The following is a 26,385-nucleotide window of genomic DNA, read 5'->3' as shown; positions in this document are numbered from 1 at the left end:
AAATCGCTTTCCTATCTTTAGCCTTATGATCTAAGCCTGCTTTATCTTTTCCCCTATGGATCTATCTATTAAAGGAAAGAATAGCACAATTTAAAAAAAAAGAAGTTTGGGCATTTATTTGTGGCTTCCCCTTCTAGGACTCTTTACTCCAGATAAGTTAACAAGAAATGCTCTGATGCAATATATTTGAATTTTCAATAGGTCTTGATCAGTATATAAAAAGTAATTTTTTGCTATGAAATATATTACCTAAATATTAGATCTATTGAACAATGAAATGGAGGTAATAAGTTACTGGGGATTGTCGAGAATCAATTGGTTAACCAAGTATGTTTACGAAATGCCTATTATGTGCTAGACAAGAACAGCTAAGTAGTGCAGAGGATAGAGAACTGGGATTGACATCAAAAAGATTCATCTTTATGGATTCAAATCTGGTCTCAAACTCTTACTAGATGTGTGACCATGGGCATGTCACTTAACTCTGTTTGCCTCAATTTTTCATCTGTAAAATGAGCTGGACAAGGAAATAGCAAATCACTTCAGTATCTTTGCCAAGAAAACTTCCCCCAAGGGATCACAGAGAATTGCATATGTGTGAAAAATGAATACACAACAATGAATAAGACATTGTTCTAGGCACAGGTATGCAGAGAGAGAGAGAGAGAGAGAGAGAGAGAGAGAGAGAGAGAGAGAGAGAGAGAGAAAGGGAAAAAGAGAGACAGAGAGAAAGGAGGGAGGGAGAGAAACAGACAGAGACAGAGGGACAGACAGAAAAACAGAGTCAGAGAAATAATAAACAGATAGAGACAGTGACAGACAGAGAAACAGAGTTACAGAGGCAGGAGAGACAAATGCAGAGGGGGGGAAGAGAAGGGGGGAAACAGAGACAGACAGAGAGAAAGGGAGAGAGAGAGAGACAGTGAAACAGAAAGAGAGACAGAGAGAGAGAGACAGAGACAGAAAACAGAGTCAGAGATAGAGACAATGACAGACAGACAGAGAAACAGAGTGACAGGGGCAGGAGAGACCAAAGCAGAGATAGAGATAAAGGGGAGAGAGAGAGAGAGAGAGAGAGAGAGAGAGAGAGAGAGAGAGAGAGAAAGAGAGAGAGAGAGAGATTGAGAGAGAGATACAGCGAGAGAGAGAAAGGGAAACAGAGACAGAGACAGACAGAGAGAAAGGGAGAGAGAGAGACAGAGAAACAGAGAGACAGAGAGACAGAGACAGAGACAAAGACAGAGAAAGAGAGAGAGAGACAGAGAAAGCCAGAGAGCCAGAGAGCCAGAGACAGAGACAAAGACAGAGAAACAGAGAGAGACAGTGACAGACAGACAGAGAAACAGAGTGACAGAGGCAGAAGAGAGAGAGAGAGAGAGAGAGAGAGAGAGACTGACAGAGAGAGAGATAATAGACAGACACTTGGAGACAGAGACAGACACAAAGAGGAATAAAGAGAAATAAAGACACACACACATACACACATACACACACACACAACTAACAAATAAGGCGATCAGGGAATGCTTTATGTAAGAGGTGACACATAAGCTACATGGATGGCACAATGGAAAAGTCACTGCTTCTGGAATAAAAGCACCAGGATTCAAATACTCTTCCTGATACTACCTGTGAGACCTTGCTCACATTAGTTATATTTTAAGGCACCAGTTTTCTCACCCATAAAATGAGAGTTGGATTCTGTGACTTCAAAGGTCCTTTCCAGTGTTTATTTTGCAAAGGAAGTTTTGGGCATTGTGAGAGATGGAGATGAGGAGGGAGGGCAGTCCAGGCGCAGTCACAGCCTGTGAGAATGTACAGAGCTGGTAAATGAGAGTCCCATTCAGAAAACAGAAACTAGGCTAGATTAGCAAGAAACCAGAGTATGTTCCAGGATGTACAGTCCAATAGGCTTAGGAAAGAGGAAGATACCATGAAAGACTTTAAAACTAGAATATGTTTTTTTATGCTGGAGACAATAGGGAGCTTTTTAATTTTCTTGGAGAAAGAAGTGACATGGCCAAATTTAGATATTAGTAAGCTTATTTGGCAAAGGTGTAGAATGATAGTGTCAAATTAACATAGAAATGGGGGAGGAGGGTCATTCATTCATACATAAAAATCCCTGTAGCCTGAATTTTTATTTTAAAATATGTTATCTATGTTTTATTTTGTTAGATAATTCTCAATTACATTTTAATTTGGTTCCAACAGCTCTCAGGAATGTTGTGGTTGCATGTGTCAGGTAATACCTCTGGTGTAGAGAAAAGATCAGAGTTAGGAGGAGTGGCCAGAAGCAATAAGCTCAATGAGGAGACTGTAATATTCCAGGTGACAACAGCCATAACTGTTTTGGTGGCCATGTGAGTAGAGAGAAGCTGGTTTGTGAGAGAGATAGCATTTATAGCACTTGGGACATTACTAGAGTTGAAGGAAGGAGAAGAAAGAAAGAATTTTGCAAATGTAAAGAGTTAATTTGAGAAATGGCTAATTTTTCATATTTTTGAAAATAGCCATTTTATTTCTGAATTGAGTTCATTTCTCTTTTCAATATCTCCTCACAGTCAATACTGGAGTACACTTATTTCTGAATGCTTTCTGAAATCCATCTTTAATGATGGAATCACATGAATATTTAGATCTAGAAGGAATTTGCATAATCACGAAGCTAATCATATACTCTGAGACCTAAAGAAATGAAATGACTTGTCCAACATCACACAGCAAATCAATCAGGGAGGCAGAGTTAGAACCATCTGACCTACTCTTTCCAATATATCATGGGTTGTTCAAAGATAGAACATTTATTAACACTTCTTTTTATGTGATCTGGAGAAAAAAACACAGAAAAGAGAGAACAATTCCATTTCTGCTCCTACATCTATCATCCCCAGACTTCCAACCTAATATTTAATTTTTATTTTATTATTTAGATTTTCTTCTTAACATTAGTTATTAGTCATAAACCAATTATTCACTGAATACATATATGCAACATTTTTGATAAAAATATGATTATGAATATATGTATGCATATTTCTTCCTTTAGTCTTTGATCAATGGCCTATAATGCTATTACTAATAAGTGACATTTACAAAAGTTTGTAAGTAACAATTTACTTACACTACCTGATTTCAATTTCTTGGTATTCCTAAGAGGTGTAGAGGACCTATGTTATTATCTCCCCTTAATAGATGAAGAAATTGAGACTTGGAGGTTTGCTAACCATTTATCCAAGGTCAGGCAGCTAAGATGTCCAAAACTCTTTGCTCACAACAGCCTTGGGAAGTTAATAGTGTGAAGGCCATACTCCTTCCTTGGTAGATGAGAAAATAGTTTAAAGAGTCACATTGTTGGTATGGATATATAAGAAAGATGGCTCAAACATAGGTCTTCTGACTCTAGGGTCTACCAATACTTTTTTCATTACACATAGCCCCTTCCATTTTGGGACAGATTTCATTATCAGCTTATTCTTCCTTCTGGTAAATGGAGATTTGCTTTCTGCTAATTTCCACCCATTGATCCTAGTGCTGCTATCTAGAGCGATTCACAATAAATCCAAACTGTCTTCTCTGTTACAGTCTGTCACATGCTTAAAAGAGTTTTTAAGGTCCCTGGGTCTTCTCTTTAGGCCAATATCCTGTTACTAAAATTGATCATTTTGTGAAATATTTTTGTCATACTTCCTCATTCAAGCTGCCTTCCTCTGAATGCAATACAATCCCACAAGTGTCTATTTTTATTAAGTAGGCCACATGTGCTTGTCGTAGGAAGTAGAAATAAAAAAGAAATAATAATTTATTATGATAATGGTAAATAATTTCAATGAAGATCCCTTGCCTTCAAGGTGTTTACATTCTACTTTGTTACACACATATCTCTTAATGTACTTTGTACTATACTCTTCCACATGTGTTTTGACCATCACAGAATAGAGTACAACTCTTAACTTCTTTATTCTGGATTCTGCCAGTCTATGAATCACTTTAATGACTATGTCACATCATTGTCTCCCACTGAACTTTCAGTCAGTACTTTTTCCAATGAAATAATCACTTTTATATCTGAAGAATCACCTCAGGGATGAATGATAAGCTCCTTGAGGATACAATCTCTTTCATTTTTCTTATCACCATAGCAGGAATGTTTTGTAGGCATGCAATAGAAGCTTTTTGGAGAGTTGATTGATATGGACCCTTGCTTTTGAAGGCCAAGTGAATTTGAAATTTTATTCTTCTCTATCTCCTCTCATGGTTCTCTGGTACTCTTAAAGGGCTTGAGAGTGTCTAAACTTTCTGCAAATGGCTCCAGTCTTCACCAATGGCATTCTCCCAATTGTAGGGCATAGTTCTTTCCACTCCAGTTGCATCTGTGAACATCCCTGATCTGTAATAGATAATTGGAAATATTGATCAGAAAGCTAGTTATTGTCCTGCTGGGCAATAGTATATTGCTAGAGAAATAGTGTGAACAAAGAGGAATTAATAGGACACAAACTCAGCAAAGTTATATATGTCTGGATAACCTTGAGTGCCAAGGTTACGTGGCCACAGAGAAAGAAAAAAAAATATTTCTCTCTTTTACAATTTGGGCCATATTAAATTTTTCTTGCCGAGGACTGATGAGCCATAACCTCTCAGTTTAGGGATTTTGAAATGTATTGGCTAAATAAAAGGATTTCACATCTGTCTATGAAAATGATGACCCAACGGTGATGGCATCTCTTTGTTTTACTTGGTTTGGATGTTCTAGTGTCAAAATTGAAAACAGGACATCCCATTTTCTTAAGTGAGCATATTGTTATCTCACTAACCCACAGATACCTTATTCAAGAGGCAGCCCTTGGGAAATATGATAGAATATCCAGAATTAGAAATGTACAAAGCCATTATGATGTTTTACAGATTTAATATCGTTTCTGAATTGTGCTATCAAGAGAGACTATAAATGACAAATACTGTTTAAGATTATTTAACAGAGTTATACTCAGTGTTCGCTGAGCTCTCCCCATGTTGAAGTCACTGCCCAGTCATGTGGGCGTTGAGGGAGGCCGGTTTGCTTTGGAAGGCCGCCAGGGAGCCGTTGAGCTCATTCCTGTTGCTTTGCAGTAATGGTAGCCCAGAGCTAATGTGTCTCCCTAAGTGCCTGACTTGCTACTGCGATATGTGTAAACTCAGTTATCATTTGCTAGAATTAGATGTGGTGTCTACATTTGTTTGCAAATTATCCTGGGAGCTTCATAGAAGTTGGAAAAGAGACTGAGAGTTTGCTGTTTTCTAGTTGGGTCTCACTTTTCTGAAGTTATAAGTTGGCTCTCTGCCTTCCCTTGTACTTGGGAATCAGTCTCCTTCAGTCCTCTGGGGTTGAATCAGAACCAGTATTTGAGAGGATTATGAGTATCTAGTGGAGGGGTTGTATTAATTCCTAAAATGATGTAATTTATATTAAGTCTCTTGTTTCTTGTCTGAATTTTTTTCTTTGTACAACTATGAACATACTAAATATAAAACCTCATTTTAGATAAAGGAAGTAGGTGGAGAGAATTAATAAATAAATAACATCTGAATCAGCCAATCAATCAATCACCAAGTATTGATATTTATTATGTTCTAGGCATATTTGTTTGTACAAATAGGAATTTGAGACAGTGTCTATCTTCAAAAAGCTTACATTTTTTCAGATGAATTTATCTGTTCACAGATGAATAAATAAAGAATATATACAAAATACAAAATCATTGAGGAGGGGCACTAATAACTGAGAAAAATCTGTAAAGTTTTTATAAAGAAGACATAATTAGCTGAACATTGGAGGAAGATAGAAATTTCAACAAGTAGAGTTGAGAAACGAGAGCATTCTGAGAAATGGGAAACAGTTTCTATATCAAAAGGCATGAAAGCTAAGATGGAATGTGGCTTTTAGGGAACACAACAAAAGAATGAAATATTTGTAAGGCCATATAATCCCCACCTGTTTAATTCTCTCCAAAAGTTGAATTGATTGATTCTTCAGACAGGGATTTCTCTCTCATTGGAAGTCAAGTAAAGAATGAATAATCACTAACAAGAAATGTTGAACCATTAGTAATTCTTGACTAGGTTTAAGAAAGATTTCAATAGACTTTCTCTGAACATAAGGGCAGCTCAGAGTCTGTGGTTACTTTCAAGTTTATAGAATAACTTAGCCTAACCTAAGAAAATGTGACTTTTTCAATTAAAAGATAAAAATTAATTATTAAAATGTCCTATTGTTTCTATGAAAACAGATGCTTTGAAGGACTAGAAGATTACTGATCTATAAATCCCAAGAATGTGTTGCTTGGCCCATGGTAGAAGCTGGATAAATATTTTGGAAGGATATTTGAAAATAGTTTACTCTTTCAAATAAAACCCTCTCTTCAACATTTCTTTATTTTTTTCCAATTTATTTACTAAATTCATTATTTATAATATGGAAATAGATGTCAGCTCAGCCATTATCATGGATACCCATTGAGAAGAGATGGTGATGGCCATCCTCAGCAATGAGATCAACCAAATCATCTCCAATGGAGCAGTAATGAACTGAACCAGCTACACCCAGAGAAAGAACTCTGGGAGATGACTAAAAACCATTACATTGAACTCCCAATCCCTATATTTATGCCCACCTGCATTTTTGATTTCCTTCACAAGCTAATTGTACAATATTTCAGAGTCTGATTCTTTTTGTAGCAAAATAACGGTTTGGTCATGTATACTTATTGTGTATCTAATTTATATTTTAATATATTTAACATCTACTGGTCATCCTGCAATCTGGGGGAGGGGGTCGGGGGTAAGAGGTGAAAAATTGGAACAAGAGGTTTGGCAATTGTCAATGCTGTAAAGTTACCCATACATATAACCTGTAAATAAAAGACTATTAAATAAAAAAAAAGGAGAGAAGAGATGGGTAAATGATTGAGATTTCACTTCTTTACTTTAGTGGGCTTGATTTTCCCCAATCTTTGTTATTCTTAGCTAGTAAGGCAGACAGGTAGGATAATTCATTAATCTTTTTTTCATATGTTAATGCATTTAATACTGTAAGCTTTAGGTTTAAATTTTGCAGAGCTAGAGTTGGCAAAACTAAAATGTTGAGAACTAATTCAACATGGGGCAAAAATTCTCTGGACACCAGGTGAATCCCTTCTGTGTTTAACTACTAAAGAGACAACTAGACTTTCTGATGAAGAATTAGAGACCAGATGGAAGATCATTCTAACATAGGTTCAACCCTCTCCAACACACTGCAGCCAATGAAGAATAAATCCCTCAGCAGAAAGAACAAAGTTTGGACCTTTGGTATTTTTTAAAGGTTGAGTGGAGTTTTCAAACCAAGATGGCAACAAATGCAGCTTCCCCATCTAATTTTGACAAATGATAACTCGGTTAAAACATAATGTAAGCAAATGAATTTATTATCCTCAGCCTTTGGGATCATGATTGTGTTACGCACAAATTCAGATTGATTTGCTAATATATATTTAGCTGTTAAACTCTGAGCTTAATTTGATTACCTCTCCAGTCTTCCAGCATGACACATGGAAAATTATGAGGAATAACAAATAATGGAATGTGAAATAAATTCTGTTATCCCTAACTAAGTTTGTGGTTTACAGTAGACATCAGTTTTAAAGATTCAAGCTAGAGGAATACTAACTCAGAGGCGATTAAATTGTAACTGAGTTAGAGCCAAAGGAAATGTGGTTAACACTGACCTTTCCTGAAGTATGTCAAACCTATGCTGATTATTTCAACTTTAACTTATTAAATTTACTCCCTGCTCAAGACTTAGCACCCCATTTGATGCATTATCATGCAAAATGGAATGACAGGAGTAGAGTTCCCCTGCCTGGTCTCCACATTTCTGACAAATTGTTTCCCTAAGTAGCAAATTATTTATTTTCCTTTATGATAGAAGTGTTTCTCCTTTAGTTGATTTGAAATTAAAGCTTTGTAATTAGATTTTGGAATCTTTACTTTATGACTCTGCAGATATGAAATTAGCCCCATTCCAAGAGGTAATAGACAAGTCAAAGTTCTAATGAGGTTACCCCCCATTTTAGATAATGACTTTTGAATTTAATAAATCAAGCAATGCCAACAATTAAAAAAGAGAAAGATTCTATTCCCTCTTCCTTCCATCATCGAAAAGAAAAATAAAAACTGAAGCCACAAGAGATTCAGGATAATGTAATTGCTTAGGGATACATAGAATATATAGAATATTTTATAAAATAAATTCACCTCTTAAACATGAGTTGAGGAATAAGAGGAACAATTTTAGATGGGAGGAAGGTTTTCTGAGGACAGAGAAAGAAATTTTAAAAATTCATCAACATTCAGAAAATTGGCTAAAATGTGCTTTTGAAATCAGCTTTGTTTTGGGTGCTCTGGTTGCTTATTTTGTTTAATCATCTGTCTATGATGAATGTACTTGTTTTCACTTGGGGTGGGCAATGCTATTTCTTAGGAAGACCCAGATCGATTAAATATTCTTGGATGTTTATACGTATACATGTGTTTGTGTATGTGTATATATCAATATATATAATTTGTATATATTAGGCAGTTAGATGGCACAGTGGATAGAATGGTGGAAATTCAAGTTTTAGTTAAATGTCTGCTTCAGACCCTTACTAACTATGTAGTCCTGGATAAATCACAAACTAATGGGGGAAGACAATGCACAAAAAGAAAGCTAAAAAAGGAGGGAGGCAGGTTGGGATTGTGGGGAGTAAGATACCCAGAAGTCCAAGATCAGTGTAGCTGGTGTTAAAATAAGGGAGGATAAGACTATGTACACAATGTTCTTAAATAAAGGCTCTAAATCCTGTGGCCCTGCCCTCCATTCAAAGGCTTCAATCATTCAAAGGGGACAGAAGGGACTGAGAAATGAGTATCAAACAGATACAATCTTGAAGGATAATGAGATTTCCCAAAGATGAGTTTCCTGGAGAAGGAATGGAGGAATGATGAAAAGGTCTAAAAAGCAGCATAGCTGGTGGGAAATGGTAACATATCAATGCCATCATAATCACTATCATAAATGAAGTTGCATGGTAAACAAAGACAATAGGATTCCTTGAATGGTAGAACTCAAAGAGAGCTTAAAGATCTTTATCTTTCAGCTCTCATGTCTCTCAGATGGGGATGTTGGGGTTCACTGGGCAATACTGGAATTTTATAAAATATTCTGAGTTCCTCTTGGTATTTCAGTTTTGTAATCTGGAAAAAATGGACTTCATGGAAGATCCCTTTCATTTCTGAAATTCTGATGCAATGAAATTGTCCATGTAAACCTATTTGATCTTAGATGCTAAAAGAAGGTAGATAATTTGCAAACTAAAATTTTTAATGAAAATGGAAACTATTTCCACAATATATTGTCTTTAGGCTGTTTCTTCTAGCTTCGTTTTTGTTATTCTGTTGGGAAATGTTAGATTTCTAGGGAATAGGGAAAGGAACTAAACTTGTGATTTCAGCTGATACAAGCAATTCTTAGATAAGTAAACTGCCAATATCAATTAGCACCTGCAACTTTGATCTTAAAGAGTTGAAAAGAGAGCTGAAAAGCTGCAAGTTGATGGCCTGGTGATAGTTTTGAAGAAATGTTTATTGGACAATTAGTTAAACACACACACACACACACACACACACACACACACACACCCCTTCAAAAATCTTTCAAAAATTTATCTCCTGGCTTTTGCTTAACCCTTGTTCAATTTTCTTTATCCAAGTCTCAGGCAGCTAGCCTGTTGATAATTTTTACTGAAATGTTTGTTGGTCACTTGATTACAAAAATAATTCTTAAAAATTTTGCCAAAATGTATCCCTTGGTTTTGGTTAACTCTTGTTTATTTTTCTTTCCAATACCACAGTCCCTCCTTAAAATACTGGAGAACCCTAAAGGTCGTTCTGCTTTTAGAACCTCCAGTGGTTTCAATGGTCTTCTGTCTCTCCTCTCTGACATGGAAGGCTCTCTACAGGAACCCCCATCACAGACATGGGCCCCCCTCACCACCAGCCAGATAATGGAACTCATCCTCTACACACTCTGGGCAATGGCAGCAGCCCTACATTTGGACTCAGTCAATAGTGAATTTTTCAGGAAAAATAACTTGTTTGAGAAGCTGGCTGAAGACCTCTGTTTGCTGGGCTGCTTTGGAACTCAGGAGCAAGGGAAAATCTCAGCAAATTCCATTATCATTGAGAAAGCAAGGACATTTGAAGAATTGTTAAATGCTGCCTTTTCCTCTTCTGAGGAATTCCCATCCACACTAAAGAGCTGCCTTCAGATTCTGAGTTTTCTTGATAGTATGGCCAGAGGCATCCTCCACTTGGGGAATGGGCTGAAGGAATGGAAGCGAGCTCCAGAGGAACTGACCTTGGATCTTCAGCAAAACATGACTATTCAACCTGATGGATATTCCAGGACTGACAAGAGCAACTTCAAACCATTCATCAAAGTGTGGCCAGAAGTAGATGACAGGTAAGTCTTGATTCTTGTTTCTAAAATTGTACATAAATCTCATTTATGAACAAATAAGTGAAGACGCTAATTTTCTAGGAGTGACTTTAATAAAAAAGAATATTCAGGACATTTGAATGACTTTGTATATTATGGTTTAAATTGGGTGAGAGGATACATTATTGTACCTCAGTGTCATGATTTTCTTACTTGACAAATAAGGAGGTTGACTTAGATCAGGGTTTCTTAAACTTTTTTCCATTTGCCACTCCTTTTTGTCTAAGAAACTTTATGTGACCATGGGTATATAGATATATAAAATAGGTATACAAATCAAAACACTGATAATAAATCATAATTTCATGACTCCCACATTCAGCTCACAGTTTAAGAAGCTTTGAGTTAGATGACTTCAAAGAGTGCTTTATTTTCTACCACATTATGGGACTATGTTCTCAAACTCTGTGTTATTCCATTCTATGTATTATTATATCTCATTCATATTTTACCTACATCCTATATAGTCTACTGCTTCTTTACTAAGCTAAATATCATATTTGATATTTAGTTATTTTGAATTAACTAGATGACTAGATTTCTACCTAAACTGTCACCACAGGTTCTCTGATAAGATACTATTTATATTTAAAAATTATAGTATTGTTAAATAAAAGACTATAAAAGGCATCTTTGGTTAGTGTGGACAAGAAAAGAATTCAGATTCTTCTTTTTTATTTATTTTTTTTATTTTAGCTTTTTATTTACAAGTTATATGCATAGGTAATTTTTTAGCATTGACAATTGCAAAACCTTTTGTTCCAATTTTCCCTTCCTTCTCCCCACCCACTTCCCCACATGGCAGGTAGACCAATACATGTTACATATGTTAAAGTATATGTTAACCACTATATATATATATATATATGTATATATATATATATATATATATACACATATCCATACAGTTATTTTGCTGTACAAAAAGAATCGGACTTTGAAATAATGGAGAATTAACCTGTGAAGGAAATAAAAAATGCAGACAGACAAAAATAGAGGGATTGAGAATTCTATGTAGAGGTTCATAGTCATCTCCCAGAGTTTTTTTCGCTGGATGTAGCTGGTTCTATTCATTACTGAACAATTGGAACTGATTTGGTTCATCTCATTGTTGAAGAGGATCATGTCCATCAGAATTGATCATCATACAGTATTGTTGTTGAAGTATATAATGATCTCCTGGTTCTGCTCATTTCACTCAGCATCAGTTCATGTAAGTCTCTCCAAACCTCTCTGTATTCATCCTGCTGGTCATTTCTTACCGAACAATAATATTCCATAACATTCATATAACACAATTTATTCAGCCATTCTCCAATTGATAGGTATCCACTCAGTTTCCAGTTTCTGGTCACTACCAAGAGGGCTGCCACAAACAAAGAATTCAGATGCTTTTGAAAGATTAATTTTTGCTATTAACATTAAAGTCTTACTGAGATCATAAGTCTCAACTGAATTGGGTTTGGGTCATTGGTAACCAAGAGGAAAAAAGTGTTTATAGTAAAGTCATTATTACATGAATGGACTATTCTACTTTTTAATCTTAAATTGAATACTTCCAAAGTGAGGGGACTATGTCTGTTAATTTTACAAAATCATAGAATCTTGGAATTGGTAGAGATGTTAATGATCACTTTATAAAACCCAAGCACAGATTACTTCCTCAGGATCTCTTATCAGTAGCCAAGTAATGGAGAACTTACTCTTTTCCAAGGTGTTCCATTCTAGTTTTGGACAGTGATGATTGTTAGGAAGCTATTCCTTAAAATATACATCCTTAGGTTTTCCACTCTACATTCACACAACATCCCTATCTTCTCCAGCAGATTGCTCCCCCACTCTTGTTTTTTAAATCTTCAATCCCTTCCTGTCTATTGGTTCCTTCTCTCTTACCTACAAACATACCCATGTCTTCTCCCAAGCCTTAATCATTCCTACTAGCAATCATCCAGTATCTCGTCTCTATTTCCAAACTTTTTCATAAAACTGTTTATATTAGATGTTCCCACTTAGTCTTCTCTCAGTCTTTCCTAAACCTGCTGCATTGTGGGTTTGAACCCCATCATTCAATTGAATCTGCTTTCTCTAAGTTACCAATGATCTCTTAATTGTCAAATCCAATAGTATTTTCTTACCTTATTATTATTCTTAACTTTGCAAAACTTGTCATTTTAAGTCACTCTCTCCTCCAGGGTAATATCTCCTAAATTGTCCTGTTCTTTCTTTTTTTCTCTTATTGTCTGATTCTTTCTCACAATCCTTTGTAGTTCTTTACCTATGTCATGCCCAATACCTGTTGGTATCTTCAAAAGTCTTTTTCTTCTCCTGTTTTCCCCTCTATATCTCTCACTTGATGATTTCATTAGCTCCCATGAATTCAACTGTCATTTCTGCAAATCTCTCACAGATCTATATAATTGGTCCCAGTCTCTCTCATGAGTTCCTATCCTATATCACAACTCCTTTTGGACATCTTGAACTGGCTGTCCTTAAGTCAGCAAGAATTTGTTAGGCACCTATTATGGCACCATGATAAGCCTTGGGATGCAAATAAAAGATAAAAATAATAGTCCCTGTTCTTAAGGACTCAAGGACACCTTCACAGAAGATGCAACATACAAACAATTGTGTATAAACAAGATAGATACAGAATAAATTGGTGCTACTAGCCACAGAGTAAAGGACCCAACATTAAGGGGAATTAGGAAAGACTTCTTGTAGCACATAGGATTTTAGCTGGTACTTGAATGAAACCAGGGAAGGAGGGAAGAAGTTTTGTGGCATCTTAAGCTCAATACAATGTCCAAAATAAATCTCATTGTCTTTTTCTCTAAGTCCACTTCTTTTCCAAACTTCCCAATTGCTGTCTCAGCCACTGCCAATTGCCCAAGATCACAATTTCAGTTCTGTATTCAGTTTTTTAATCTCACTCCACAGAGCCCCATGACTCATAGGACATGCTTAATAAATTCTTATTAACTCATGCATGATGCAGTTTTGGTGAAAATGATAACTATTAGTCATTCTGGAAAACAATATGAATTAATGGGAAGAGCATGACTATAGCCTTTGACTCAGTTTTTACTGCTAGACATATACCCCATTTTTGTCAATGACAAAAAGAAAGACCTTGTATATAACCAACTACTTACATTATTATCACTTTTTTGTTCTAAAAAAGAACTGAATAGTATCCTTGTCCTTGTTGCCCCTCCCTCTGATTGGTTGGCTCTTCCCAGAATTTTTAAATAAAGAGGATATCCAGGTCAGTCATGTTTTATTCATTTTCACTTTCTCTACCATATCCTTTCCCCTGGTACTTTTGTCTCCCCTTCCCCCCATTTTAATAGATTATGTCCCTCCATCAGAATAAAAGTAATGTGAGGTCACAACTATCTTTCCTTCTCCTTATGTTTGTATTTCCAACATTTAGCACAGTGTGTGACATAAAGTAAAAATTTAATAAATAATAGTTGATTGACCAGGAGCCATCCATTCATTGAGAAATCGCTAAATAAATTGTTCTATATGGTTGCAATGGAAGATTACTGAATTGTAAGAATGGTTTAATATGGTGATTATAGAGAAGTATTTAAAAGTATTTCTGAATGGATGCAAGGTGAAGAAAGCAGAAACAGGAAAACAACAAATGATATAAATGGGAAGACTATTGCCAACAGAGCAATCAAATGCTGACAAATTATAATAACCAAGTTTGACTCCAAAGTCTTTTCTCCACTCCAGATGTTGGAAAGTCTTAATTATTGGATTTTCCCTTATATCAAGATGTAGTGTCAGAGAAAAGAAGGTCTTTATCTTTCCTTCTTTTCTCCCTTTCTTCTTCCCTTCCTCTTTTCCTTCCTCCCTCTTTTCCTCCCTTCCTTTCTTCTTTTCTTCCTTTCTTCCTCCCTTCCTTCGTCCCTTCTTCCCTTTTTGCTTTTCTTTCTCCCTCCCTCCTTTCCTTCTTTCCTTTTTCCTATGAAATAGTAAGCCTCCTCTGTAGTGTAAATGGGCCATTATATTTAACCCCTGTGTTTTGTTTCTCTTTTACCCTGACTCCTGTGCAAAGTCAGATAAAAAGCATTGGTCTCTGATCTCTTAGGACTTTGACAAATTTGGGAGTCATTGTCTCTTACCCTAAATTACCAAACTACCTGCCTTTAGGGTCAGGGTCTGAGTTATTGTGAATTGATATTGTCTAGGCATAAGCAATGTATGTAATTCTGAATGCTGCTGGTCCCCTTCTCTTTTCTATGCTTGTTATTATTGATTAAATGAAACATCTTTATTGATTTCTACCCTAAATTGTAAACAATGCATTTTCCTCTCACAACAAAGTCTTATATTGCTCCCTTCTTTGCTCTGAAACTGCCATCACCCTGGTGCCAGGCTTCATTACTTCATACCTGGACTATTACAATAACCTACTAAATAGTCTCCCTGAAAGAGACTTTTCTCCCTTTTCTTTTTTTCTTCCATCACTCCAACCTATCCTAAACTCAATTGCCAAATTAATCACCCAAAATAGAGATCTAACCATGTTACTATCCTATTCAATAAACTTCAATGGCTCCTTATCACGTCCAGGATAAAATATAAAGTGCTCTTGTGTTCAAAGTCATTCATAAAAGACTGCTTTCCATTGATACTTGTATTTCTAACACTTAGCATAGGGCTGTCCTACCTTGCCTGTTTTCTTACACCTTCCTCCCTTCCATGTAGTCTATGATTCAGATCTCCTTGCTATTCCTCTCACAAAATACAGCATCTGTTTTGCATTTTCCCTGACCATCCCACATACCTGAAATGCTCTCCCTCCTGATTTAATGCATTTTCCCTGTCTTCCATCCCTAGAATTCTTTTCTGCCTTGTTTTTGCTCCTGGCTTCCTTCAAGTCCCATCTAAAATTACATCTTCTTTACAAAAAGCTTTTTCTGATTTCCCCTTTATGCTGCTACCTTCCCTCTGTCAATTATCTTCAATTTGACTAGTATATATTTCATTTATACATTGTTATTTGTGTGTTGTTTTTCCATTAGGAAACTCCCAGAGGGCAGTTTTTTGTCTTTCTTTGTATCCCTATCATTTAGCACAGTTTCTGGCATATAGTAAGAAAAGTTTGTTTCTTTTCCTTTAAAATACTTTTTCCATAATTAATTTCTTTATTCACTTTGAAACTGTAATAAAAGGATTTTCTTGTTAGTGAGTCGATAATAGATACTGAAATGTTACATGGCCAGTTGAATCCCTCCCTAATTTTTCACTGGGGAAAGTTCTGGGTTCAATGACAAATGGCCCTCAATTGTAATAACACCTGGGCTGAAGGGTAGGAAAGAGGGAGAAAGACTTACTAAATCTCCATTCTCCAGAGAGGAGAGAAAAGAAGGACAGTAAAGGAAGATGGCACTTTTTTTATTAAAGCTTTTTATTTTCAAAACATATACATGGGTAATTTTTCAAAATTGAACCCTGCAAAACTTTGTGTTCCAAAATTTCCTCCCTTTTCTCCAACGCCTCCCCTAGATGGCAGGTAATTCAATATATATTAAATATGCTCAAAAATATATGTTAAATTCAAGAGATGTATATATATTTATACAATTATCTTTCTGCACAAGAAAAATCAGATCAAAAAGGAAAAAAATGAGAAAGAAAACAAAATACAAGCAAATAACAACAAAAAAGAGTGAAAATGCTATGTTGTGATCTACATTCAGTTCCCTCAGTCCTCTCTCTGCGTGCAGATGGCTCTCTTCATCACAAGATCATTGGAACTGGAGATCACATCATAATCTACTCCCTAGGGAAGAGAGGTTTAAGAGGATTTAATTCTGCCTCTTTTTAAAAAGGAGACTGAGATACCTGCCAGTCACCTCTCCTTCATAAAAATACTGACTCAACATTACATTACCAGCTGATTAAATACTGAACCTAAGTGCAATCTGAAATTTAAGAACATTTTCCTTTTCTACTTTTGGGCATGTTCTTCACAGATGAGGACAGAAACTCCTTCATACCTAAGTACACCATAAGATCCCTGAAATAGCCATAGATAACAGAATCCATACATTTAACTAGGATAATCTTTATATGATGGGCATTGAAATATAATGCAGTATATTGTTTTTTTTTTATTTAATAGCCTTTTATTTACAGGTTATATGCATGGGTAACTTTACAGCGTTAACAATTGCCAAACCTTTTGTTCCAATTTTTCACCTCTTACCCCCCACCCCCTCCCCTAGATGGCAGGATGACCAGTAGATGTTAAATACATTAAAATGAGTGAAATGAGTAGGACCAGGAGATCATTATATACTTCAACAACAATACTATATGATGACCAGTTCTGATGGACCTGGCCATCTTCAGCAACGAGATCAACCAAATCATTTCCAATGGAGCAGTAATGAACTGAACCAGTTACGCCCAGAGAAAGAACTCTGGGAGATGACTAAAAACCATTACGTTGAATTCCCAATCCCTATATTTATGCCCACATGCATTTTTGATTTCCTTCACAAGCTAATTGTACAATATTTCAGAGTCTGATTCTTTTTATACGGCAAAATAATGTTTTGGTCATGTATACTTATTGTGTATCTAATTTATATTTTAATGTATTTAACATCTAATGTAGTATGTTGGCATATATATATCCATATATAATGGCAAAATATAAATGCAGTAGAAAGAACCCAGGATTTAGCACTAAAATCAGTGGTTCAAATTATGGCTCTGCTACATTAGCTATGTGCCTTTTAACCCAGGTCACTTTACTTTTCTGGCCATGGTTTCCTTATTTGTAAAGGGAGATGGTTGGATTAAATGATATTAAAAACCCTTTTCAATTCTAAAGTATCAGTGATTTGTTTTGAGGAGTCTTTGCTTTTTTTTTTACTAGCATCTTTTTCTTTGCTGCCACAATCAAATATAAGTAGTCTTTGAGTCTTCCTAAAGGAAACTGCCGAGTCCATTATATTCCAATTGGTATGTTCATTAGAAAAAATAATAAAGACTGGGTAAGAAGCTCTGAATACTGTGACTGGTTGAACTATGTTTCCCTTTTATGTTGAATAATATTCCAGCCAGTGCCCTAAATCTTGAGGCAGACCCTTTTCTCCTTGTGGTTTTTATGATTAGGAGAGCTCAAACTGTTTTAATTGACTGTAAACTTGATGTAAATCTGGTGTTCCCACTGCTCTAGAATAGCTGCTCCAGCTGCCTTCCCATGGATTAGCTGTGTTAATAGCCCTTAAGCTTCATTTGGGTGGTGTGTTGTGTCTATAAAGCTCTTTGTCTTTCTTTTTAAGTAGAAGCACCAGTTAGCAACTGGAAGCCTGGGAGCTAAGTGTCAGAAGGTTGGCTTCTTGCTGGAGGCCTTCATATTCAACTTGCCCCCTTCCTAGCTTTCTCCCTGGAAGACTTTCTTAGGATTGTGAAAAGGGATGCTAGAAATGAGATTAAGAAGAATAGCTGGGGTTTTTCCCATTTTCTGCACTCTAGTATAGAGAAGCTTTTGATTTTTCTTTTGCAGCAGATTTTTCACATGCCAGTAAATGATGGTGGTACCCATGGACAGGCTGGCAATTTTGTTTTTGGCATATACAATATGTTTTATGATTTAGTATTGAATCATCTATGTCATCTGTAACTGGGTCATATCATTTCTGTCTTTTGCATGACCTTGCTCCATCACTTACCTCTTCTTTCCCATGTAAGAATCTCTTTTTCCCCCTGGCCATTTCCCCACTACTTAGAAACTTTTTAAGTCTCCTCTCATTAGATTATGTATTCTTGGAGAATAGGGATAATTTTGTTATTGTTTTGTTTTCTTTTTAAAAATTCCCAGTACTTAAAGTAGTGTATTGCACTTAGTAGGTCCTTGACACAAGGACCTACTTGTCCTCTTGAACTCTTCTTCAAAACCTTTCCTGATTTCCCTGATTTTTATTTATCTTTACACATATTCCTTCAGCAAGATGCTAAGTCCTTGAAATTATACATTGCTTTTATTTTGTCTTTAAATCACTCCCTAGCATCTAGCATTGTTCCATAGTTTATAAATATTATTGCAATAAATTGAATATTGCATAATGCAAAGTCTATATAGGAATCATAGAATGTCAGAATTGGAAGGAACCTCAAAGTAAGATTTGACATTCTTACCCCCAATTTCATCTCCTCCATGAAGGCTTTCCCTTGGACTTACTGTTATAGACTATAGACTGCTATAGATTTTACTTTCTATGTTTAGTCTAACCATCACTTATGATACTTCTTGTCTAAGATATTACTTATCTTACATGGATATATCATGTCCTTCTAATTCAAAGGTAAACTCCTAGAGATCATGAATTCAATTCAATTCAGTTCAATTAATAGAGATGCCCTCGATGTAACAGATAAAGAGCTTGGGACTAGCAAGGTCTAATGTTAAATTCCACCTCTGACACCCACTGACTACATGTACCTGAATAAGTCACTTACCCTCTAAATGTTCTCTAAGATTACTTGCATAGAAAATGCCAGTTAAGTATTAGTAGGGGAAGTTTCTTTCCCTGCAAGTTCCCTACAATCTGGAATATGTTAAATATTGTCTCTATCACTGGTTCCTAAATTCGTACCACTTACCTCAATATTCTAGATAAAACATAATCCCTATCCTTAAAGAACAACTAAATTAGGGAGAATAAGACAGGGGAGAAAATAATTGCAGTGAAAATGAAAATAAAACCCAGGCAAAATCAGAATTTGAGAAGGAAGAGAGTTCTTTGCTTAGGGAAAATATGATAAGTAATGTATTAATAGTGTTACCTACTCAGGGTCTTCTTTGAAGTGAGTAACTAGTAGAGATATTTTGAGTGATGATCTTAGCAAAGGTATAAAAGTAGGAAAAAAAGGATAAGCTTTCGGAATATTGAGTGGTTCCAAGATAGTTAGAATATAATGTGAAATAAAGTGGTAAAAGATAAGAAAACATGTTATACTTTATATCCTCTCTCAATGATTGAAAAACATGATGCTAAGCAATCAATCAAAAATATTTATTATGTGTAAGCACTGTGCTAAATATTAGGGATACAAAAACCAAAGGAAGTCAATCCCTGCCCTCAAGTACCTTACATTCTGTTCACACATAATAAGTACTCGAATATTAACTGAATAAATGAAATTCAAGATTATATTAATTGTTGCTCTGCAGCAAGTAAAATGACAGAAATATTTCAGTATATCATATAATCCTCAAATTGTGAATTGTGTTTCTGAAGTACATTTATAAATCAGTAACATTTAATTTGGAAAGTGTTCTGAGTCCTGGTTGCTTTCTCTAAATCCTATTTATCCTGGAAAGTTCCTGAAATACCATACGTCTGGAATAATAAATATTAGGAAAAACATTTTGGCAATATAAGCAATTAAAAAAGACCAAAAAAATAGCAACATGGAATAAGAAGTAGATCTGCTTTTCTCCCATATTTGTGCTTGAGGGAAATTAAAGTTTAATTAAGAAGAAGAAAAAGGCAAAAAATGTCAGAAAGAGACTTCTAGTTATATCTTTAAGGTCTTAAAAGCATGATGATACTTTTTTATGATGATGATGATGTTTAATTTTTCTTCAAAACATGTAATTTTTCTTTTTCTTGATAAAAGGTATCATTAACACTCCTTGTCTTATGATAGAATCAAATTTATTGTAGTAGTAATTGTATTTTATTTTTAAAATTTGTATCTTTTAATAACACAAGTAACTTACATTTCTATAACATCAGGATTTCCAAAGCACTTTCCTCATACCAATCCTGTAAGATTGATAAGGCAAGCATTGTCATCTCTATTTTAGTGACAAGGAAATTGAGGCAATGGGAAGCTAAGGGATTTGCCCATGAGAATGTAGTTAGGGAATGTTGCAATCAGGAATACAGGCCTTCTGATTCCTGTGCCACTATGCTATAAAACAAGGCAGAGAGAGATCTTCCCGAAGTAAATTGGCTAGATTTGGAACGTAGAGAAAAATAGAATGCAGCCAATAATTGGGATTATGGGATACTCATAAGTTTCACTTTTATAGCTCGGATGGGGCCTATATTTGATTCTTCAGTCCATAAAACAAGCCTTTAATAAAATCCATACTTTGTAACTATCAACAGAAACAGATATTTACAAATGTGAACAATAAAAAAGTACATAAACCATAAACAATTATTTATGAAGAATTCATAAATTTATTTTGTCATGAGCTCCTTTGAGATTCTAGACCTCTTCTAGTCTAGTGGGGTGTAGTGGACTCCTTCCCATACATAATATTTTAATACATAGAACAACCTGCATAGGAGTATCAAGGAGGTCAATTATATTGACACACAGTTATCAAAATATTTCAAAAGACAAAAACAAGCCCATAAACATCCATTTAAAACCCCCCACTTTAAGGGCAGGCCATGTGTATTTTATTTTCAAGACAATACTTAGCATTTATCCTAATTTCCTTGTATTATTTTTCAAATTTTGTTGCTATTATTTTATTATCATATAGTTGTAGTTTAGTGCATCTGTCATTTCTCTTTTTTATTGTTTTATTTTTTCTGGTTATACTTGTATATTAACTTTTTACATACACATTTCTTTGGGAATCATGTTGGGAGAGAAAATCACAACAAAAGGAAAAAACCATGACAGAAAAAAAAAACTAGAAAAAAGAAGTGAATATAGCATGTGTTGATTTACATTCAATTTCCATAGTTCTTTTTCTGGATGCAGATGGCATTTCCTACCCAAATCTATCTATTATTGGAATTGCCTTAGATCACTAAACCACTGAGAAGAACCACGTCTTTCATAATTGATCATCACACATTTTTCCTGTTACTGTGTACAACATATTCCTGGTTCTGCTTGTTTCACTCAGCATCAGTTTATGTAACTTTCCACACCTTTCTATAATCAGCTTGTTCATCATTATTTATAAAACAATAATGTTCCATTACTTTCATACATAACAACTTATTCAGCCATTCCCCAGGTGATAGACAGCTACTTGTTTTCCCATTCTTTGTCACCACAAGAAGAGCTGCTACAAATATTTTCGTACATGTGGGTCCTTTTCCCTCCTTAATGATTTCCTCCCTAATACACTACTGAATCAAAGGAGATGTAGTTTTGTAACCATTTGGGCATAGTTCCAAATTGCTCTGGTTGGATCATTTCACAACTCCTCCAACAATGCATTAGTGTCTCAGTTTTCCATGGCTCCTCCAACATTTATCATTATCTTTTCCTGTAATTTTACCTTAGGTGGTACCTCAGAGTTGTCTTAATTTCCATTTCTCTAATCAATAGTAGTTTAGAGCATTTTTTTCATGTGACTATAGATGGCTTTAATTTCATCATCTGAAAATTCATATCCTTTGACCCTTTGTCAATTGGGGAGCTTTTGTCATGTCTCAAGGAACAATAATATTCTATTCATTTTTTTTTTGTTTCAGGCCTTGTGATGGCATGAATGTAGGGAAATTCTTAATGAAGAAACTGAATCTTTACTAATATATAAGGGTATGTGTTCTATAAAGCATAGCCCTGACTGCAAGCCTTCAGAGGTAAAGGTACTTGGTTAGCATCATCTATTCAGGGTGTATCAAAGACAGGACACACTCTTCCTTCTTCCTCTAAGGCTGCATCTTTATAGGAGCACAAAATCCATTTTATTTAGCCATTCTTCTATATTCTCCCATAAATGTGTTCTTTCCAGGGTTTTTTTTGGGGGGGAGGGCAATAAAAATGACATAAATGTAGCTCTTGTTTTGGAAAGAATAAATGATTGGGAGACATTGCAGCTCCCTGGATGGAATGATTCTGAAAGTCTTGATAATATATGACAAGGAAAGCTCCCTTATGGGTTCTTGCTGGAATTCATGATTTTTTCCTTTCTGTTTTATTTAGGATGGATGATGCTGATGCTGTCATCATGCACCCTGGCATTGTCTGCATCATGCTCAGGCTCCTTCCTTCCTTGTATCATGAAGATCACCCACAGGTACAGCTGATCCTAAGTATTGTTTGTAATACCTGGCTAATTGCTTTAAATTATCTTTATTACCTCCTTCTCTGAACCCCTGTAAAACCACATCTTGGCAATTTCCCCTGAATGATATTTCAACAATATTGCTTATACAAGCATCATCACAGACAATGGAAGGGCAATGTTTCCAATCACTTTTTTTAGAAAAAAAAAAGCATCCAGCATTATGGAAGTTGGAATAGGAGAAATGAAGAAAGTGGAGATAAGGAATAGTTAGAATACCTTTTATTTCCCAAATCCCTCAGCCTAAAATAAATGTTTTATTGTTAAATATTGAGTAATAAGGTATAATTATATTATGTATTAAAGGCTGTAATCATATAGGTAACAAATAAAAGTGGATTCTTAAATCAGGTCTTGCTCTCAAGGTCTCAATCTCAGGTCCCATGGATAAGGCATGACTTTTCTTGGAAATGAAAGCATGTAATCCCTATGGATCACATCTTCTTAAACTAAAGACTAATGAGTTTCTTATCTCAAGGTTTGCCCAGACTGCATTTAAACAGGTAAATAAACAAACAAAAAATAAGTGGATTAAAAATGGTCAATTCAATGTTTGGGGCCGTTTTTATACTTAAATGTAAAGTCATAAATGAGAAGTAGAAGAAGCCTCAAATTTGTTTCTTCTCTTCCCTTCTCTCCCTCCAACCTGAAAGCTGCAGTCCTTGGATTTTAATGTATTATTCCAAAACATATTGCAAAAAAAGCAATAAAAAAGATCTAGCTCAGAGATGGATGAATTGGGGCCACATATGCCATTTATAGGTATATCCTGAGGGTTCTCACAGTCTAGGATCTGCCTAAGTGAGCCTTAGTTTTTCAAATATGCTGCCATAATTAGAAAAATTAGTCATGCAAATAAAAGTTCCATTTGATCAAAATGTTTTTAATCTGTTAAAATCACAATAAGCAATTTCGAAAAAAATCAAGTTGCTCACCAATCCCAAATATGTAAATGAAATGTAGGGTGTGGTTTTCTAAAATGTTTTCTGCAAATACCATATCAGCAGCTATTAAAACTTTGATAATTAGAGTAATTAATTTCTGGAGTGGGAAAATCTCATAACAATAAACAGAATAATTAATTGAATGAGATACAAAGCCATACAAGAAAAGGCTGAAATAAAACTGACTATAGGACTGTAATGATATACCAGGTATAGAAGAAGAAATCTGCAACCTCTCAGTAGATGGCAGTATTATTAAAAGTATGAAAAGCTGTAAAATTCCCATATCCTTTCCCACTGTTGGTCAAAGTTTCCAACATTCTCTTCATTCTGTCTCACTTGTTATTACTTAAATGTTCTAACTTTTTTTTAATTTACCCCTTGATAAGAAACAGATGTTATCTTCAAGGACACATGTCATTTAAAAAGCAACTCGTGCAAATGATCTCAAAGGGGTCCAATATTCATTCTCTTTCATCAATAGCCAAATCACATTTACACCATTAATGACTTACATGGTTATTTTTCAAACTGCCAGCACTGTAGCCTGCTCCTAGAAGCTGAAAAATCCAGCTGTTTTTTGGCCTCTTACATCATCACCAGGAATAACCATTAGACTGGGAAGAATTCAGCAGTAAGTGTTGCTGATTGGGCACGAGGCAGAATAGTATCCAGCTGGGTTCTTTAGGAGGAATGTTGGCCCTGGAAGGGTATAACTCATGTGAACTCAAATGGGAGTTCTTTTCAGTAAGGTCAGCAAATAGGAATTGCCTGCCTATGAGCAAAAGATGCTTGGGTTGGAGCAATGGAGACTATTTTTAATTTAGTGCTTTCTGGTGATGAGTGTAATTCAACTTATGCTGTAGTTTGAGGGCTTTTCTTGTTGTTGTTGAATTTTAGAAAAGTCATTTCTAGCACTGGCAAAGAGGCAGATGGTAGTGTAGAAGATAGAGCTCTCAGACTGGAGTTAGGAAGATTTGAATTTAAAATAGGCTTCAGACACTTATTAACTGTGTGAGCCTGGGCAAGTCACTTAAGTTCAGTTTCCTGAACTCTAAAAATTCCACCCACAGCTCCAAGCTCTGTTTTCTGGAGCCAAGCATAAGCCAGTTCCATCTTCTCATCCTTGCAGATATCTACTGTATTTTTCCTTATTTTTTTTTGTCTGTGATTTAACCATCCCCCTTTCTAGCAAGTGAAATTTAATTATATAAAGACAAAGTCCTTTGCCGTTATTGCTGTCATTTCCAGAGAATCTCTAGTGCATAAATAGCCATCCTTAAAAGTGGTGTCCAGAACTGAACATAATACTTTCCTTTGTACATCCCCCCAACCTCCTTACCAACCTTCTAACCCATATCAGAGACTTTCCATGGAAACATCTGTTTTAGGACTTTCTCCTGATTGGAGACTGATTTTTCCACCAAAACATTATTTTTTTCTATACTAATAGTATTTTATTTTTCCAAATACATGCAAAGATAATTTTCAACATTCACCTTTGCAAAACCTTGAGTTGTAAATTTTTCTCCTTCCTAACCTTCTCCCCAAGATATCAAGTAATCTGGTATGGTTAAATGTGTAATTCTACTCAACATATTTCCATATTCACCATGCTGCACAAGTAAAGTATATCTTAGATACAACATATGTGTATCCTGCAGAATTTTCAAGCTAAAGTTGAGTGATTCATGACTACTCTTTGATTTTGGCTCTTCAACCAATTTCAAATGCATCTAAATGTACAATCATTGGTCTGTGCCTCTTTCTATTTTCCACAAGAATAGCTTTGTTAAATGCTTGCATAAAATATAGGCATATTGCATATACTATATTCTCCCAATCTAGGATATCAAAAAAAGGAATTATCTATTTCCCTTCCTACTTTCCAAACTTACTTTTCCTATTCTCTTATGGTTACCACACTCTTTGTCATTATTGGGGTCATCTTCTGGATTCTGACTTTACTTGATTTTAAATTTATCTTTCTCTTTCTGGTTTGGCCTTTTGAGGTTTCATTATTACACAAGGATCCCTTGTCCTTCTGACTTTGTCATTCTTGGCCTGTAAATGCTTCAAAACAAAGAACTTCTATCAATGGATTACTTAATTTTTAATCCAGAGCTCCTGAATTATGGTAGAGGAAACCAGGAAGTTGGATTGACTTCACACACTATTCACACACTAAGTCCTCCTGGCATCTTAGCTTAATACCCATAGTGGGTATTTTAAGCTATTTTTCTCTCTCTGTTAACTCCCCCCATCCTCATATTTTAACAAATGACCTGGTCTTTTATTTAATTGAAAAATCGGGGGTCATGAGATGTGGATTCCCTCAGCTTCTCATCTTCATTCTTGAAACATTTGCAAAATCATTTATATGGTACCTATAATATGCCTGGCACTGTTCTAAACATTTTTCAAATTATTATATACCATATGACTTGATGCTGATAACAACTCTTTGAGATAGGTGCTGCTTATTATCCTCACATTTAAAAATATGCTAAATAAATAAATTAATTATATTTAATAATAATTCTCATTAAAATCCTCATTTGATTTTTTTCATTTGAGGAAATGCAAAACAAACAAACAAACAAAAGGTTGAGTAATTTGTCCAGGGTCACATAGTTAGTGAGTGTCTGAGACTGGATTTGAATTCAGGAAGGGATGGGAAGGGAAAAAATAAGGGAAAAGAAAGAAAGAGATTAAAGATGATTAAAATCAGAAAAGAAGAACTAGGTATTTTATCATAGTTCCCTAATTTCACCAGTGAGGAAACTGAGGACCTAAAAGAT

The 26,385-nt window shown here is 35.3% G+C and overlaps 1 protein-coding gene across 5 annotated transcripts in view; it reads left to right on the top strand.

Moving 5' to 3' along the window:
- Window positions 1-26,385, top strand: part of WDFY4 (WDFY family member 4) — a 486,698-nt gene that overhangs the window by 186,457 nt on the left and 273,856 nt on the right. For all 5 annotated transcript variants that reach the window (XM_031956283.1, XM_031956282.1, XM_012539778.3 and 2 more), the window contains 2 exons: window positions 9,912-10,522; window positions 22,499-22,592. In XM_031956283.1, coding sequence (XP_031812143.1) covers window positions 9,912-10,522; window positions 22,499-22,592 — 705 coding nt within the window. The remainder of the gene's footprint in view (window positions 1-9,911; window positions 10,523-22,498; window positions 22,593-26,385) is intronic.

Source organism: Sarcophilus harrisii, chromosome 2, assembly GCF_902635505.1.
Source record: "Sarcophilus harrisii chromosome 2, mSarHar1.11, whole genome shotgun sequence".
Classification (NCBI taxonomy): domain Eukaryota; kingdom Metazoa; phylum Chordata; class Mammalia; order Dasyuromorphia; family Dasyuridae; genus Sarcophilus; species Sarcophilus harrisii.
The sequence above is the reverse complement of the archived record's forward strand: the minus strand, read 5'-3'. Positions and strand labels throughout refer to the sequence as shown.